This window comes from Lates calcarifer, linkage group LG2, assembly GCF_001640805.2.
Source record: "Lates calcarifer isolate ASB-BC8 linkage group LG2, TLL_Latcal_v3, whole genome shotgun sequence".
Classification (NCBI taxonomy): Eukaryota; Metazoa; Chordata; class Actinopteri; family Centropomidae; genus Lates; species Lates calcarifer.
This window is the reverse complement of record NC_066834.1, coordinates 8,736,504-8,756,115: the sequence shown is the minus strand read 5'-3', so window position 1 is coordinate 8,756,115 and position 19,612 is coordinate 8,736,504. Positions and strand designations below refer to the sequence as shown.

Below are 19,612 nucleotides of genomic sequence, written 5' to 3'. Positions count from 1 at the left end.
TTTTTCTTTTTCACACGCCCTAATTTAGTTGCTAGTGAATGTAATTCAGTATGCAGGAGTGTTGTCACTGAATCTGTAAGGACAAGCAGATCTAGTATGGCAAAGTTTATTGCTTGGGGCTCTCTGTAGCTCCCATGCCTGTGTACTCTGGTCTCTGCTCAGCAGCTCAGCTCTCTCCTCTCTCTTCTCTTCTCCTCTCCCCATTAACCGGCTGACAGATCAGTAATAAACACAGCCTGTCACCTTCAAGGCCTGCCTCTCATTTACTAGAGAACACATGAAACCCTGCTCTCTCATTCCTCTCTATCTATCTCTTGCTCGCTCTCCCTCTCTCTCCCCTTCATCTGCTGGGCTCATTCGAGCTGAAACCTGATTTTTGGCCCCGGCTGCCTCCAAGGCAGCAAATTCTCCTCTGCACCCAGATAGTCCTGAAAAGGGCATGAATATTAAATGGAAAATCCATGAATAAATAACCAAAACAGGACTTCCGCCGCTCTAACCTCTTTCTGTCTCCCAGCAGTGGGTGACAGAGGAAGAGCGTAGGGGAGAAATAAAGGAGAGAAAAAAATCATGACCACCTCAGGAGAGAAGGTGGACATTTGTTAGGTAATTGGCTCTCTCTATTTGCAGTCCCATAGTGCTGTGATTTCACACATAAAACAAAGAGGTAATAACAAGGTAACGGTGCAGCTGATGGTTAATAGAGCAACATTCAACTACAATATTTTCACTGGGAATATATTGTGTTTGTTCCATATGTATGACAAACCTGAGGGATAAAAGCCATACATATTGCAACAGCTCCATAATGTATGCATGGAGAATGCAAATGACATTGGAAAGAGAACTGGAAGTGCAATGTGTACAAGGGATATGATGTTGAATGCACAACAACCAAATAAAGAGAATCACTTATTTGTAATGTACTGTATACTCACTAGTCCCTTGGCACGTGGCTGTTACACAGGAACAAGTAAATATAGATTTCTTTGCCTGAAGTGAGTCCCAAAAGTGTACTTAATATGTATTGTGCTGGATTTCAGTGGTCTGTATTTTTTTAAACAGAGCACATGGAGACAAATGATGAGACAAGAATGAAGTAGCTACTAGTGAATAATATAACTAATGTGTTGCTGCTGTATTGTATGTGTTTGTGTCGGTTAGTGTTAGTGTTACATATACTTTACATTGCAGTCCTAGTGTCTTCCACTACCCATCTGAGAACAGAGTGATGAGATAATTAAACAAATTTCATATGAGCAGTAGAATAGTGGTTAACGATATAATCTTAAGAGATACTATTCCTGGCAGGCATTCAGTGTATGCATTCTCTAACAACCTCTCTATAGAGCGTTTCTTGTTAATGCTTTATTTTACATGTCCTGTGTCCAACTAATTTCCTGGAAACCTCCCTCATAATTGCCTTAAGATTAGCTGGTATTTAGTTGTAAATTACAATTTCCAAGAAAGGTTCTCGCAATTTGGCGATAATTATAAGGGAAATGGAGAAGGCGTTTATTGCTACAGTTATTAAGTACCTGCTCATTATATATTAGTTTTTATGAGAAACTTGAAAAATTAGTATGTGAAAAAAATAGTTCATAATCACATGTCAATATCCAGTAGAGTTTCCTAGGAAAACTGACAAAGATTCCTGATTTCAATTCTTCATGACTTTGAACTACATTACATCATAGATCTGCTTGGTAACCTTTAAGTATAATTTTATCTGACATTTGTGCTGTGCGTTAGTTGAACTGCCTGCTTACCTGTAGTTTTCAGCTACATTAGAAAGTTATTGGTTTTGTTTCAAACTGATAAAACACACGCCATGCTATAACATTTACTAACTCAGCAGTTATACTTACAAACATATTTCTATCTAAGTTTAATTACCTAATAGCCATTAAATGTAGTACTGACAGCGTGAATGCAGTTAGTTTTTACTAAATCTAAAAACTAAATCAAGCACAGTGTTGAGTTGAGAGTTGTTGCTCCCTTTTATATATCAGTGCATGGATAATGCAACCCAAATAAAAAAGAGATGCCTGTTAAGGTTGTACATCAGTAATGATAACTAATTTTATTGAACACTCTACAACTATGTGCTGTACAACAGAAAAAATGTGACATTGTAAGAGCAAAATAGTTGGGATTATAAAACATCACAATATACATTGTTAAAAACTGGTGTGGGTATGAGAGTGAGGTGTGAAGGAATATTTTAAATGGTCTTTGTTATTGATAACTGTTGGAATGGCTATTAAAGAAGAAATGGAAGAAGATAAATTTAGTGCTTTAGGCTTAAGACAGGAGAACTACTTTGTTGACCTTGAGGTCCGTTGAAACGCCTCGAGTCTCCAGTAATTTTGAGACTGTATATGTCAATGACTTACGCTACAAGAGATAAAAAGATCTCATCATGACCTACTGCTGAAACTGAATTTCTCATCTTGGCAATTATATCCATGACTTCCTTCTCTGTAGCTGGATCAAACCTCAGCAAAAGAGAGCTCTCTCTGTATCTGCTGGAAAGCCATTAGTGTGACTAATCTTTATAGAGAAAGATGAGCCAGTATTCACAAAGCACTCACTGAATTCTTACGTGATATCACAAGAGTTACATTTTCAGCACCCAACAGAGTGAAGAGCTGGGAATGACAGTTTCCTCTTTAAAAGATATTAAAGGACGCTGGATGACCGTTTTGTTTTTATGATGGGTGACAATCTCTTCTTTTCCTTCAGCACTTTCTGTAGTACTACAGAGATAAATTTATATGCGTAACTCATGAAAATGTATTGCTTACCATTCGATAAACCTCTTTGAATAAATACACACTACAGAACTTTTTATTGTGATAACATTTTCAGTCATATCACTTGGCATTACTTTTAAAGCCTGTTAGTTTAATAGGAGTGCTTGTACAAGAGATTTGTATGTTTTTTTTTGCCAGTCAAGCACTCTTTAAACAAGGCTTAAAGTCATTTGATTCAGTCATGGAACATTACTCTGGGTATGCACTCTTCATGCTTTGAAGCAATAGGGTTTTAATACTTTGGAAGATTCATAATAGGAAGGTTAAAAATAACTCAACGGCAAGTCGCAGCTTGAAGCTGTTCAGCAACAACAGTCCCAGCATGATGTCTACCAATTTAAGTTGAGACGGACAGTGATTCAAAGTTCTGCCTTCAAACTTGGAAGAATCTAAAGTTAAGCCTACATACATTCAGACATATATAGAAATGTACTTTCTTGTGTCAGGAACACACGCATCTCTGGCTATGTTCAGTTTACAGGATAATTCGGGGGTTTTTGAACCTGCATCCAATGGACAATGGTCTATGTCGAAGCACATCCACTAACATGCTTGTTTTTGCCACTTGGATTGTGATTATAGGTGTCTGACAACATTATGGATGGGATTCTAACAGAGATAGACCTTTTTATTAAAGACTAAGATCATTTTTGTTTAACCAGAAACATTGCTATACATCACTACCAGACTCCATTGACAAAAACTGTCATTTTACTGAGCAGAACATGGAAGTTGCTGGAATACAGCTGCCTCAACCAGTTAGTTTGTTTGTGTTATTGCCTACAGGAATGGCATTCCTGCACTGATTCCAAAGATTTTTGTCCCTATCACTTATTTACACCCAAAAACGTGGAAATACGAGTGACAGTTGGAATAGGTTATGATGTTTATTTTTGCGTTGTAACATGCATTTAAGGGTTCATGTTAGAACATGTTATGACAAGTTAGTATGAGAACGTAGAGGTGCATTGAGATTGAAATCCTTGCATATGATTTTTAGCTATGTACTTTTTCCACTAACTTTTTGAAGCCCCCTCAAAAGGCCAGGTAAAAAAAAAATCCTTTCATATGACAAAGGGGATGGAAGCACACTTTCAACTAATAACTGATTACAGTGGTCTGAGCTCAGATCACAAGATATTGTTCAGAGTTGTCCAGATTCTAGTTGTAAAATTAAATATGACTGGTGGCTGACATGTGAAATTTCAGTCATGGATCCCCTGCATGCTGTAAGATACTATTTCATTTTAATATCAATTCAGATTTTTCTCTGACCAAGGAAGACCAACCTCTGTTTTTTTACAAGGTCCAGTCATTCTGGCACTTTTACTAAAAACAAAGCTGAAAAGATAAAACTACTCATTAAAAAATGTTATTATAGGGTGAAGAGCAGGCTTGGTTTGACATTTTGTATTAGAGCAAATATACACTACATGAAGAAAATGTCTTAGTGGTATATTGTTTGTGTTTCAGTTTTCTATCTGTGTGTACACAGCCGCCACATCACACAGAAAATGTCAGGCTATTAAAAACATAGGGGAAGTGAAGGATCACTGTAAGGAAGAGAAAAAGGAAATTCGGGTTCATGTCAGAGAGCCAAATAGCTTTCAACACCCAGACTGACCTTCAGCATACACAGAAGCCTGTGCACACACACATACACACACAAACACACAGAAATGTTCACAGGATGTGACCGTAAACCATAATGCACATCCCTTATTACAGGGAGTGAGCCTTGGCTGTATGCCATTTTAAATGCCACAGACTCCTCCACAGGGTAATAACTGATCAACCTGAGTTTGCATCTAGCAGCACCTAACATATTATCTTACAAAGCCAACTGTAAAACTCGCTGGAAAGAGAGGCAGCATCACATTATTTGAAAGTCGCCAAATGCATCCAATAATTTCCATCCTTTCAACCTTCCAGATGCAATTTACAATATTACTACACTGCTGGTAAAGCAAAACTTTAGCTAGTACTGATGATCCGACAAGAAACACCATACTGGACTGCAGCATCATGCAACTTTCAGCTTATTAGTTTGTCTTCTCAGTCAGACAAATCAAAACAATTCCCATTTATATAAAAACATAAACAGCTGCAAATTTCCAAGCACAAACCACAGAGGAGTCAAAGTGGCAGTGGAAGAAAAACAAACCTCTAGCAAAGCAATTAGACCAAGATACTTTTCATCACTGGTTGGCAAAATAACAGATTAGTGTTTTACATATCATATGTTTGGTTTTAATGTAATTTTACTGTCTTTGGTGTAATATTGTCTTAATGGATGGGGATTATAGCAGTTATGTGTAAGCATTTGAATTGCCTGTATATTTTAAAATGGACCCCAGGAGGAGTAGCTGTTGCTAAGGTAACAGCTAATGGGGAGGTAAATAACCAATAAAGCTAAGTTAAAAATTCAAGCTAACAGTTAAGAGGTGGTCAAAAAAGGGATACCCTGGCAGCTTTGCTTCTGTGGGCAAGTTTTGTTTAATAATTTACATCATAGCCTGATATTTTGTAATATCAAAGCTCATTGCTGTCAGCTACAAGCTAACTTACTAGCAAATGTCTATCAAATTAAGACACTGATGAAAAATCTACCATTGCCTCCATCATGCATTAAATAACTGAGCCTGCTGAAAGGAATACAAAGGCAGAGAACTGCACCCTTCTCTTGCTCATTCTGATGAGGCATGAGATGGCTGGCAATGCCAGTGACAAGCGGATCTTGTCAATGTAAGCTGCTGCGGGAGCAAAAAATACTTGTGCTAAGCCCCCCTGAGTAAGATGAGCGGCAATGCCTTGACCCGTGAGATGCAGTGGGAATTGAGGTGGAAGAGGGGGTGAGAGAGCAAGAGAGGGAGATAGTGAAAAGCTGGCTGGTGAATAAATCAGGCTGGACTTTGGAGGTCCAGTGGATCAGGACAACCAATCCAAATACCGGGCTAACGTGTAGAGTCGGGAGCATGTTATGATCAATGGCTTCCACATTAGAGCATGAAACTGTTTACATGCACAGGATGAAGACAATATGTAATGGGACATGTTAATCACTCCAACAGCTCAACACATCCCAGGTGTGAAGTCTTTTTTATTAGGAGAAGGGCAAATAACTTGCATGAATGCACTATTTCACAAATTTGTGATATCCTGAAATACTTTTTAATTTGATGTGATTTATGTGATGGGAGCCTAATATCACACATATTTCACAAGTTCTTGAATTACATACTGTCCTACACCTAGTGTTGTATGTACAGAACTGACTAATGTCTGTGTCCATTTTGGGAGGTATATCAATGCTTCGTGAAATAGTTACAATATGTTGACATTTTGATTGTTGTCTCCCAGCTGCGTTACTAAACAATCATCAGAATATTAGTGGTGTTATTGATGATCAAATTACACATGTAAAAGTCAAAACTGGAAAAAAGCTGTAGGGCAGATAGGACAATAAGGATGACAGGGTACAGTACAGTGCTGTTACAGCTGTCAACAGGTAAAGACATGCAAAATGTCACATATTCAGAATAAAGGTAACCTACTTCAAATTACTGCTGGCAGGATTTTGGTATGGATAGTAGAAATGTTCTGTAATCAAAACAAAACAATAGAGAAAAGGCTTTCTTAAGCGTTTCTCTTTCGTCTGAGACAGCATTTGGCTGTTTGATCATTTTTTTCAGAAAACAAATCTGCCAAGTTCAGTGTTTGGGTGACATCACCAGTTTGTCTCTCTGGAGATTTGGAAATTTTAAGTGAAAATGAATCAAGCTGCTGGTGCTGTAAAAATGAATAAAGTCTACTAATGGACAACAGTTTTCTACAAGCAAGTTCAACAAAGCCATATTTATCTACCAACCAATTAAAGGTAAGCTGCTGATTCATAAAACCACAAGCTACTGTTGGTTTAAATAATGTAGGTTCCCCACAGCAATCTGTGCTTACAACAGCAAACCTATAAAATTGTGTCAGCATGCCTTATCAAGTTCAGTCTTTTACTCAAGACCAAATGAAGTGTATCAACAATTTAAGGCTACTAAAAAGAGAAAATGAAAACAAAACTACAAGTGTACATAAGTAGCCTGATTTTTCACTTTAGATGCATTAAAGGAAAGTGAGACAGTTTCTTCTAAAGCAGAGACTTTAACAGACCAACCTTTGTGTGAACTGTTAATGGTCTCTACCTATATCAGAATCAGAATCAGAATAGACTTTATTGCCAAATAAGTTTGCACATACAAGGAATTTGTCTTGGTATATTGGTGCTAAGAACAGTTATAGTAAAAGAAAAGAGTGAAGAGCAAGAAGCAAGAACTATATTTACAGGGAACATAAATATACATAATTAAAAAGTAAAGTGTAAATGTGTAATATTGACTTAACTAGGCCTTCTCATGGCGATGCTTTGGTTTAGGCAGGCTGGGGCTTTGTGTCATTTGATTCATCAGTGATCAAACAACATATTTTTCAAGACCTGCTGACATCCCATTTAACACGCACTCCATTTCATTTTTAAGCTCAGATCTGTGTTAAACCTCTAAAACCTTCTCAGCTATTTCTCATTTTAATAAAAATGACCACAAGGCCATCATATTCATTTTAGTAAAATAAAAAATAAAAAAGGGCACAGCTCCTGCTACATTCTACCTTGAGCCTCTCAAAAAGCCTCCCTCAATCGATCGGGAAAGATCTGAAAGAGGCACAGCTGCATAAACAATCCTCTCAAGTCTTTAGAGGGTTTTGAAATATTAACAAAAGAGCTTGCAGGTACATCATTTTGCAGCAGCAGCTATAGCAGCAGAGGGAAAACGTGTTTGAGTCCTATTATAAATCACACAATAAAGCAACAACACTGCACATCCAAGCCCGGCTTGTCCCCCAGGCAACCTGACAGCAAAATCCTGTCTTTACAGATGGCTCTCAGAGAGATTCTGTATATGTGCATGTGGGAGCATGCTTTATGCATTTGTGTGTGTGTAATTCTGTTTTATAAATGAAAATATAGTAATCAGGAACTGTGCCTAGCATTAATGCTCTTCTACATGTCCATTTATGTATGCATGTGAGCATACAAACACAGAGGAGAGAGCTGATGGAAAATAAATAAATAATAAAAATCCTTTAGCCAGCCTGGGCTAATTTCATCCACTCCACTTCCCCTGACATAAAAGAAGTAAGACTTACAGATCTTGTGCTTCCCTTTCATGGGGAATTTCACCAGCAGCTCCTGGGGGTTGGTGCAGATGAAGACGAATGGGGAAGAGGACTCCTCACAGGTATCAGGGAACTTTAGGAGTGGGGGAAGTGGGGGGGGTAGAAGAAAAAAAAAAGAGCAGTTTAGCATCATCTTACACAGGACTAGCATGGCCATATTGTGCACGGAATATGTTAAAGCTCATGATGCCCTGTATCGCAGTTATGAATCATTCAGTGAGTGTCTATTTATACGCTTACATCATGCTAGATGTACTCCTTGCCTGATGTAATACTACATGCCTAATAGCAACTGATAGTTATGAGTCTCACTGGGTCTTATGCACTATAATTGCACATCTAATGATGCCATCGCTAATGAGAGCAGTCGCAGCACTTGCAAACAGTAAAGATAAGACAAAATTTATTACTACTGGCACCAAAATCCAAGACATCCAAACACTTTCTCAGATGTAATCTTGTATGTATACACTGTATAAAATTATTATTTCACTATCACTATTACTATCACTTGTTAATTTTAGACCAAATAGTTAATTTCTAACATATAACAATTTATTAGAAGTGTACATCTATATCTACAGAAATACATCACATTTAGCCACATCCTTGAAATATTTATGTATACCATATAAAATGCCATACCACATTCCTATGAAGGAGAGGGTGTTTTACAGCACATAATTGACAGCAGCCTACAGCATACAGAGGACCTAGAGATGAGAGAAAATCTCTCTCTCCCTGTGTTATTGATTGGTCTCTCAGGTGAGAGTAGGGAATTGACTGACACAGTGACAAAGGAGTCATCTTTCCCATCACTGGCAGCCAACGGCTCTCAGCTCATCCAATTTCCTCTGGCGCTATCAGATAGTGCCCATGATTGCATCTAGCCAGCCAGGAAGCGGCTCTTTTCATGACAGCATGCCCTCCCCCCCTTCTCTTATTCACAGCCTCCCTATCTCCCTCAAAGGAGCACTGAAGGTTGTGACAAATTTGGGGCTTTTAAGGGAAATCAACAGAGTCGGCAACCCATCTGTATGTCTGTATGGTCCCTGACAAACTGGGGGAAGATGATAGAGATGTTTATTTCAGATTACAGTCCATGACAACTTGAGCGTAATACACCGGTGAGTGATAAAATACGTAAACACTCAGAGTCATTAGACATTGGTAGGGATCCTAAAATAGCCCCTTGATTCCTTCCAGCTATGGCAAATGACACAGTGATTCCAATTAAATTAGGTCTCCTACTCAAGTATGCTGTCTCCTTGTTAGAAAATTCCCCCAACAGCCCTTTAACAAAATTACACATGATTTAGTAAGGGTTAAACAAGGTGAAGGTTGTGAGTGCAAAATGTGGCGTTTAGGTACAATAAGTCTTCCATTTTATCTATACTGTTGCCTGTGTGGCTAAAGTTTGGTGTAGCTTATTCCTCTGTGGCAAAGAGCTCTCTGTTTGTCCAATAATTATCAAAAACACAGTGAGCCACACCATTAAACTGTGCAACAACGGAACTATGGTTTATTTTGAGTCAATCCAAAAATACACCCATCCTACTGCTGTTGATAAAGTCAGTTTATGCACTTTCAGAACTACTCCTTAAAACATGTTGTTAAACCTACATCAGAAATCAAAAGTGTTTATTGTTCTGAATAGCCACACTGAAGGCAGAGTAAAAAGTCAGCTGGCACAGAGAGTGGGGAGAGGTAATATTGTCTAAATATGGGGATAATAGCACACATTTTCCAACAGTCTCTCCACGAAGAAATTCACAGTGTTTCACTTGGTTGTTCACATGAAAAGTGCCGCATATTAAAAAAAGAGCGCTAGAGAGAGAAGTTTAAACTCTGTGTTCTTTTTCACCTCTGTGTAGCTGCGAAGGCTGAATGTTTGGAAAGCCATCCAGCTGTACAAGAAGCAGTTCTGATGGAGCATACTGTCCCCAGTAGTCCCCAACAAATGCTCTGTTAATGCCTCTTTCAGTAATCTGGTAAAAACTAGCGACCCCCGCAGTCATGCAAAAGACAGGGTAAGGAAGCTGCGTTCAGGCAGACTACAACACTGCATGAAAAACAAACATTTGTGTCAATGCCAGCACATTGGTCCAGTGGTAGCAAAGAAATGCAGGGATGTCAAACAAAAAAAGGTACACCTGCTTTAAATCAGTCAAAATCATGCCAGTGCACATTCCTGATAGACTGATTGTTTACATTGTGATTGTTGTAATGGAAAATAAAATAATTCCTGCAGTGATAACTTTCCAGATTTGTAAAATATTCTTTCTCGCAGTGATTTGGTGTCTAATAAGCCTTCAAAATATGTATCAAACTGGATTTGCTGGATGGTATCTTCTTACAGTTGGTTTTCATCTTTAATGGGTTTTGCTGACAATAAGGGAAATGTAGGATATCACTAGTTTTATCCTTTAAGGACAGTAGCCTCACATCAAAACATAAAAGAAACAAAGAAAGAAAAAAATATTTAGTAATCACATTCACAATGTTAACTCTAATGCCTGTCCTCTTTGGTTTATATTAACAGAGAGCTTAGTGTCCCCCAGTAGCAATTAACACCCATCAGATTAGAAAAGAGGAATACCTTCTTTAAACTAGCCAGAGGGGACATGCAATTCAACCTACAATGTAAAGATCGATCCAGTGAACTGTTAAGACCATGCAGTACTTCTCAAATAGCTTACTTAGGTGAGCAGTCTAATTGAGTCTTCATTTAAATGTACACGTCAGGCACTTAGGAAGACACTTAAATCCAGAGTGATTTACATTGTGCACAGTGATTACTTTTTGAGAATCGTTAGTCGTTGTCATTCATTGTCAGATTTATACAAAATCTGATATGACTCTACGGTTCAGCTGTGATTTGAATGGAACAACAGTCATAGACCCAGGTCAATAAACACAGATTCATTTGCAACAGCAGTCTGGTGTAAATAGGTCAAATGTTGGTTAAACACATCTACATTATCCTGTGCTTGTGTTACACTGATATGTCTGCAGCCCTGGATGAAAAAAACCCACGAAACTCAATACAATATTAACATAAACATTTATTTAGACTTATATTAGAATATATATTATTTTATTTCATAATCATAAATGGAAGAGAAAAGGGAAGTACCATAGCTGAGCAGACAGAAGTAGTGATATAAGAGAGTATTCAAAAGGAAGAAAGTAACATGAGGCACTTCTTGAAAAGATAAGTTCAGTCACATTTGAGATAATTTTTAAAAAATCTCACGTTACACAAGATGGAGGTATTCAAGGAAACAAAATGGTGGTGGTCTTCCTAAAAAAAAAACCCAGATGAAACGAGCATAGCTGCAGAAAGAGCTTGAGTGTGCTCATGTGAGACCCCGCCAGTTGCCTGCTCTTTCATCCTCCATTAGCTAATTAGCATTTAAAGCTGTTGAATGTGCTGCTTTGCCTCACCACCTCCCCCACCTAATTGTTTCCATTCCATGTTAATCAAAAGGGCACGAAACATTGTGGTTGTGTGACATGGAGGTTTGCTAAAGCCCTCCATATTCATCAGGAAGGATCTAATGTAGTCTGTGAACCTGCTTACAAATGCAATTAAAGCTGAGCTTGTTGAGAAAAGCAGGTATTGAATTAAGAAATTGTTAAGTGGATTTATGTGAAAACACTACGAGTGACAATGGCTGTCACATTGAATTCAGTTAAGAGTGATCTGAGAGTGAGCATTAGTTTGATGGTTTCTTATTATGGTAGGTCAAGGTTACAGCCCTCGGGCATTCTGGGAAGTGGGACCAAAGTGTTTTACATGGCAGAGATCTGAGGGTGTATGTATAGTGACTGTGACAGGTGCATTAAAACATTAAGACAGCATGAGTCGAGTATCACCAGTCGGTTGCTTCAGGCAAATTTACTTCAGTCAGAAAATAGTGACTGGGACTGTGAAGCTCCTACTCGCTCATACGCATCCCTAACAACTGGCTCAAACTTAACACAACAGTGCATGTCTACTACATGTCCATAAATCAGTAACCTAGCTAGCTCACCTAAAGGAATACTACTACCCCTCTCACGTCTGTACGGTAATTCTTAAGATACTGCCAGCAGCCAATTAGCTAAGCTCCGACTTGAAATGGGGGGAAACCGCTATCCATAGCACTTCTAAAGATCATTAACATCTTATATCTTGTTTGTTTAAAGGTGCTGAATGTAACTTTTACTATTGCTACATAGTCAGTGATATTAACATTAACAGCTGTTTCCTTATCAGTCTAGAAAAAACATTGCAAATTCAGCATCAAACTTCATTCTTTTACTCACCGAGAGCTGTCTCCAGAGGTGGAAAGCAATGCCAGTGTTTTATTTTGTTTCTGTTTCTATCACTTATTTTCTTCTACTGAAGTTAGCTTACCAGCCAGCCCCGGCCTGTCCCATCTCATAATACTATTTTGCGATAGTGATTCACAGCAGCATCTAGTCTTCCCTCAGTCAAGCAGGAGGGAGTGAAGAAGTAGCATTGCCTAGAGGAAGTATTCTAACCTTTTGTCCTGTAAACACAATAATGGCTGAAACTCTTGGTAAGTAAACAGCTGCTGATGCTACCATTGGTAATGTAGCAACAGCAAAAACTTACATGTAGCACCTTTAAACTCACAAAAATGTAAGTGTAAAAACAATACATATGCAAAATTATGTACTGGGCTATGTCAGCAGTCACTTCCTCAAGTCGTATCATCCCTACCTATGGACAGAGCCGGACTAACCAGCATGCTGTTAGCTTCAAATTTACCTACCAACATCAGAGTGGTGTCAGTCCTTTCATCTGTCAGCAAGAAAGTGAATAAGCTTATTTCCCAAAATAAAACAGAATTCAGTATGTTAATTTTCTGCTTATATACGGTGAAAATGGTTTGTGTTTAATCAGCTCTTCTGGCCAGAGAAAGGAAAACCAGCATGCACCCAAACAATTTAAACTGAAGCATCTTTTTATTTGCAGGCTAGACATACTGCAATGCTTTGATAATACGTGCTGAAGCAGGATGAGTGGGAGTTAAGCAGGCAACGGGCTGTAAATATGGATTCAAAACATTTTAACAAGAGCCCAGCTGAATGAAAAACTACATACAAAATACTAAACAGCAAAAGGAAGAGGTGAAAAATTCATAGAGCTTTGCAGCTTCTTCAGAGACTGCCAATTCAATAAACTGCCCACTATTTAATTTGCTGGGATCAAGCCAGAGGGGATTCAACAATAACCAACTGTAATAATATGAAATTCACAAGTTCATTGGAAAAAGTAAAAAGGGACGGCGGGGCACAGGCTGCTGGAAGGAAGCCTCTGGCTATGAAAAATAACAGTGGCTTAGAGGGCAGGGAGAGGGCAGAGTGGCCCTGTTGCTCTTACCACACATCCTTATAATAAAGTAACGTTTACTGAGGTTTATACTTCATACGAGCCTTTAATCAGCTTTCCTTCCTCAACACATCATCTGCTTTCTACTGTAGTATTCATTCTTAGTACAGTCCAAAATACTGTGAGTTACGACCAGCATTTGATAAAAAACAACATCCATCTTAATAAATCCAGCTAATGCAAAGCCAGGATTTGACAGAAGGAACACAAACCTTTGAGTCCAAGCTTGTCAAGTGACAGCTCAACAAGCCAACACTGTTCCCTCTCCTCTCTCTACAATGTCTCTCTCTCTGGCTCTTTTCAGCTGCTGTCGGCAATTAAGGGCAGCAGAGACAAGTAATCTCCTTCTGGGCGACAGGGCCAGACCAGAACAGGCATGTGGAGTGGGCTGTGCAGTTTGGGGGGGGCGGGGGAGGAGGAGGAGGAGGAGGGGGCTGGGGGGACTGCAAGGCTGGCCCCAGCCTCAGCCCTAGCCAGGCCCTGCTTGGCTGCACTCAATCTCAGCCCAATAAAAAGCCCTTCATTGGCAGGGTGCAACTGAGCCAGACGGGCTGGGAGCATGTGGCTTTTAAAAATGAGGAGGGTGGAATAAGGGGGGAGGGAGGCACAGAATGAAGGGAGAAGGAGAGGGGGAGAACCAGAGAGTAAAAATGAGGAATACGATTCAGTAAGAAAGTCGGATAATAAGAGTATAAGGTGAGGGAGAAACACAGAAGCAGAGATTTTGATAGATAGGGAACTACACAAAGCCGACTGTGTCTCCCCAGAAAGGACACTCTTGAAATACGGCTTAGCCACTTCTGTCAAGGCTGGTTTCACCCTGGGAATGGAGAAACAGATGGGTTGTCTCTGGGCTATGGGCTACATGTGGGAGGTGAAAGGGTGTTGTTGGGAACTGTATGCAACAGCAATCGTTCGCCAATCGTTCTTTAATCTATCGTGTTCACCAAACAACACAAGCCTGTTTCTGGCATTCATTAACCCCCCGCCCCCCCAACAAATGCAGCTGCCCTCAGGAAACTTGTACTGTAACTGCCTTTCAGCTTTTTACACGCACTGAGAGTATCATTTATTTTTCCATTGCTGCATGACACAGGAACAGAGCACAAACACAACAACACAGACACATACTGTATATATTGTATATATTATATATATATATATATACACACACGATACATGTATACTTTTTCACAATATTTTAGTTCGAATCACTAGCCTGAAAATTATCTTCAGAAAATATCTTAAAAATGCTTATGTCTTTAATCAAACCTTTATTGGTTTAAATCATTCTTAAATTTCACAGTTTTTATAGAAATTTCTAATAGGGATGTGTTAAGGCTAATGTGTCTTTACTAGACTTTTTTCAAAAAGTCAAGTTTGAATGAAATCAAACTAACAAGTAATTCATTCGAGATAACTAAAATGCAACTGAAATAGCATAATCTATAATTTGTACACTTGGTTTCTTGATGGGTCAATAGGGCAGGCAGTGGTTCAAGCTGCCTTTTAAGAGAAATTTAAGAGCTCTCTTTGTTGGACCACAAGACAAATTACTTCCAACAGTCTGTTTCACTAATTGACTGTAAATTTTGAATTCCAGCATTTTCATTCAGGTTGCAGACAGTTAATGCAGCCAGCTATCTATATATATATATATTTTTTTGTGACAAAAACCAGTTTGTGCACCTTATAAGTCTCTATTTGGATCAATGACTATAAACATTACACTGTAAATTTTCAAATAATGGGCGAGGACTTCATTTGAGACCAGGCGATCATTAAACACAGCCCTTTATTTCTAATTATTCTCACGATTTAATAGGAATCCTCCATGTTTTCTGATTTACTCCCATCTGCTGTTTGCTGCTTATACAAACTTACTCCTCCATCTGTTTCACATTAAAAGCCTTCCAGCGGTTGAGGAGAAATAATCTTTTCACGTCACATTTACTGTGAAACATGTGCAGGAAGTGTTGAGTTTCATTAAGAGCAGCTTGACATCATGAAAGCATGGCAAAGCAGAGTCAATCATAATGAATGGAAGAGTGAAGTACATATCACTTTGTGCTGATGGCAGTCATGGTGAAAAAGTGTAAATCAGGCCATTACAGTACATGTACCAGTCATTTTGTATTTTACCTCTGTTTTGTTCTCCTCTCTTGGTCTTTCTTTATTTTACCATTTCAGCACTAGCTCTTATTTATAAATTCAATATAACTTAATTACAGTGAATTGAAGACTTGCACAGATTAATTGGTTCATTATTTAAGTAAAACCATTGTGCTCATCATTATTTTTCCAAGTATTAGAGATGACCTGCCATTGCTAAGTCAAAACTGGACAAGATAACTGGTGGCTGCATCAGTTTTACTGGTTTATTCATGGTAACAAAGACACCCAGTTGCAAGGTATCAACCGTTCATGTAAACAGCTTAACACAAACAGGATCTCTATGGCACACTGCCAAGTTACACCATACATGTAAATGTAGCCAGTGGCCTCCTCAGAAGCATAATTGATATGTCTTTTAGACTTCAGTTGAACACTGGGGTTTTTCTTCTCAAGCTACTCTCTCTTAAAAATGATACCAAATGATCATGTTTTCATTTATCTTTATTTTGTATCAATCTCTTTGGTTATTTTGTATTAACTGGCATATTTTTGCATTTATAGAAATCATATAATCTTTTTATGTAATTGGCTATAATGGGCAAGTCATTTTAAGTGATTAGTATTCTCATCCGTCTTAACACCAAATGATTAGTATTTAGCATTAACGAAGATAATAAATGCCTTGTAGTGCCAATAGTACAGAGCACACTAACTGGACCTGACAAATACATTATTCAATCCAAAATAGAGCTGAAACAATTAGATAATTATTATTAATAAGTCGATTGTCGTAAATATCAATAATCAATTAATCAATTAAAGTAATTTTTCCCTCATATTAGTGAGGATTTGCTGCTTTTCTTGGTCATATGTGAAAGTAAAGTAAATATCTGTGGATTTTAGAGGTTGGTTGGACAACAATTTTAAGAAGGCACATACACCAAGATATACATACACCAAGTTTTCATCTTCAGCCTGAGAAGCATCATGCACACACCCAACAAATTCTGAGACACCATTTACAACCCTTTTAAAACTGAATGCAAAACTTGCAAACATATGAACCCTCAGCTAGTATGGACACAGGGTTTGGATCATCTTGGTGCCATGTGACATTAACCCATACCAATTCTAAACAGGCATCTATTGCAGCTTACTTTATCCCTCTCATTGAAGCTTGGGCACACAGAGTTGCACAGGGGATGATTAAAAATTTAACATACTCCTTCACCTACAGAATCAACTGGTGTCAAGTTGGAGAGTGAACATTAATTATCTAGGAGTATGCAACACTGGCCTCTGAGTTTTTACATTATTAATATCCTCAACACAACGAGAGACATGTCTCATTATTAGAAGCTCAGCACCAGGGCCATGATTTTCCAATAACTGCCACTGTGTCAGTCTGCTCAACTGCAAAATACACATTTCCTTTGCATTAAAATGTTTCAGTTACTACGTATGTAAGCTTGTACAATGAATCAAATTGTAGTAAAAACCTTTGTCTTTTTTAATCAAATCATCACTGTGACAATTATGATTAAGGTATCGAATGAGGAATCTAGGCAAGATTTACTGAGATTAACTATGATGCCTTGGTGTATTTGTACTGTGGGGTTTAGCTCAAGAACCAACTCTGTGTGTCAGCAGTTGAGTCTTCATTATTGTCTTGATGTAAATGACTTCAAGCTGTCACGAGCCCACCATCAGACTATTAAAATTCCCTGGGAGACTGAGAAGCAAAAGGTATTAAAATGTATTTTCGCCTCATAAGCATAACAATTCAGGTCTGCAAATAAAATGTTGGTAAAGAGCAAGCCACACATTAGCCTTTTAGCTAGCACTGGTGCTGACAGGTGTAGTGAAGTCATGTGTTTTTGCAGGGAAAGATTCACACAGACTTCCTCGCTTAGCCCAGTTCCACTTTCCCAGCCATGTTTATGACTTCACCTCCTGCGGTGGCCCTCGGGCAAGAAGAAAACAAGACTGCCTCACTACAGTCAAACCTTTTCAGACTCGACAAGCTAAATGCTAGAACTTTCCAAGGAAAAGGGCTCTGTCTTGCACTCACAGTTAAGCTTCTGTTTGACGAGTGCAGGACTCTTGCAAAATTGAAAAAATAACAGATTTCTAATGTGCAGTGGAAAATGGCATTTTGAAAACCCAACAATTTTCTAACACTAAGTCAGTGAGATATCATGAGAAGCATTCAATAAAAAGTGGTTTAGATGTTACAAATCCAAAACATGAATAAAAAATAAGTTGTTTTAATAAAATGTTATTATGTTTGAGTCGAAGTATCAACTTCAAGACAACTGTACTGCATTTACAGAAAACCACACAGGCAAAGCCGCCTTACAAGTTTCCTTTACAGCACGCACACACACATACACACTCAAACGCACAGCAAGAACCCCTGGAGACAATTACCATGTCTGCTTTCAAACCTCGACTTCAAAGAAAAATCCAGGGTATCTCAGGCATTAAAACTTCTTATTTTCCACCACAATCTCCTTTTATCGATGCCACAAATCCAGATCTCCTTAACACAGGTGCTGTCAGCAAAAAGGCTCGTATTTTAAGCAAGGTAACAAACCACTTCACTGTGGGCATTTGATTTCATAATGTGGAAATTGAGAAGGACCGGGGAGTTTATGAACATGTCTGTCTCTTAAGGTGAATATTTGCTTTGATATTCTGACGCTTGGGGTACAGCCCTCCCATCTGTGTTCACTCAGCCTCTGTGGGAAATAACTGTCTCTTTCCCTCCTTCTCTCGAGGCGGGCAATGAGAATGGTTTGAGAAAGGAGCACAGAAGGAAGGCTGTCCCCCGATTCTTATCAAAGGCAAGTTTTAGGTTTCTCTAAGCCCATGGGTTATTACTACAACTTACAATAGATAAGGTGATCCCACTCACATGCTCCAAAGGGAAAACACAGTGAACTGTTAAACAGAAGGTGGAGAATAGGAGCTCTTCACAAGTCCTTTACAGTTTATACTTTTGCAGCTTTTACAAGTGCTAAAATATTCTTTGGGGTTTGACACAACTTGAGATTACGTGAACACATGAACAACCTTTACTGAAAAGTAACTGACTTTTTGTTAAGCCCCAATGCTCTATAACTATGAACTGCTGCTATATGTGTGAAGTATTGAGAGTACTTGCATGTCACATAGGCAGTTTACAATGGTACGGTGGCAGATTTATCACTTGAAATTCTTAGAGGGTATTTAAACAACGTGACCTTGATTTCAGACAGAGGCAGATCCTGGCAAATTTTATCAGTTGCAGCTAGCTAATCAAGCTAACTTTGGGTTGATTGAAAACGCTGCAGGCAGTTTACTTTTTCAACATTTTCAGCTGACTCGAAAATAGTGCAAGAGGATCTTAAAAGTCTGATGATTCATGTAGAAGACATGAAAATAAAGAAACAGAACTGGTTTTGTATTACAGTGTATTAGTATAAATAAATAAATATGATGAGGAAGATTGTAATATCACACTATTATTATTATTATTAGTAGTAGTAGTAGTAGTATTATGACACACAATTATTAGTGCGACAGAGCTGCTAGCAACACCCCAAACTCTGCAACTCTAGCATCCAGAACTTGTCTCCACACAGCAGCTAATCAGTAACTCCACAAACTTATTTCATTAAGTTAACCTCGCTAACGAGGTTCTCTGACCTTGAAAATAATGCTCAGATAGAACAATTAAACACACTGCTTCAGCCATTCCTTATACTTTTGTGTGTTTGGTTTTTCAAAAGGCAAAAAAGGACATCTCCCTCCAAACTCTCCAAAATCCAAAGTTTGACAATTGCTACGATATAACTGGACAAAGGCACCAACACTGGTTATGCTTTGAACATAAAATATCAACAAGCACTCTTTTTCTAACAAGACCTGTATAAATGCTTATAAATATTGGATTTGATATCTTCTTACAAGGTTTATTTAAACTTGAGCAACTAAGAAGCAACTGAGTTATCTTCTCCTGTCAGAGGAGAGGATGACTCAGTTGCTTCTGGGCAATTTCAATATTATTACA

General features: G+C 38.4%; 1 protein-coding gene across 2 annotated transcripts in view; it reads right to left on the bottom strand.

The window, feature by feature from the left end:
* The window catches only part of trip4 (thyroid hormone receptor interactor 4), a 66,845-nt gene that overhangs the window by 32,840 nt on the left and 14,393 nt on the right, over positions 1-19,612 (bottom strand). Inside the window, exons 12-13 of one of the 2 annotated variants that reach the window (XM_018683480.2) lie at positions 8,010-8,112; positions 6,371-6,416 (exon numbers count right to left, since the gene is read on the bottom strand). In XM_018683480.2, the coding sequence (XP_018538996.1) occupies positions 6,415-6,416; positions 8,010-8,112 (105 nt within the window). In that variant the 3' untranslated portion in view covers positions 6,371-6,414. The remainder of the gene's footprint in view (positions 1-6,370; positions 6,417-8,009; positions 8,113-19,612) is intronic. The other variant, XM_018683479.2, reaches the window with a different exon arrangement.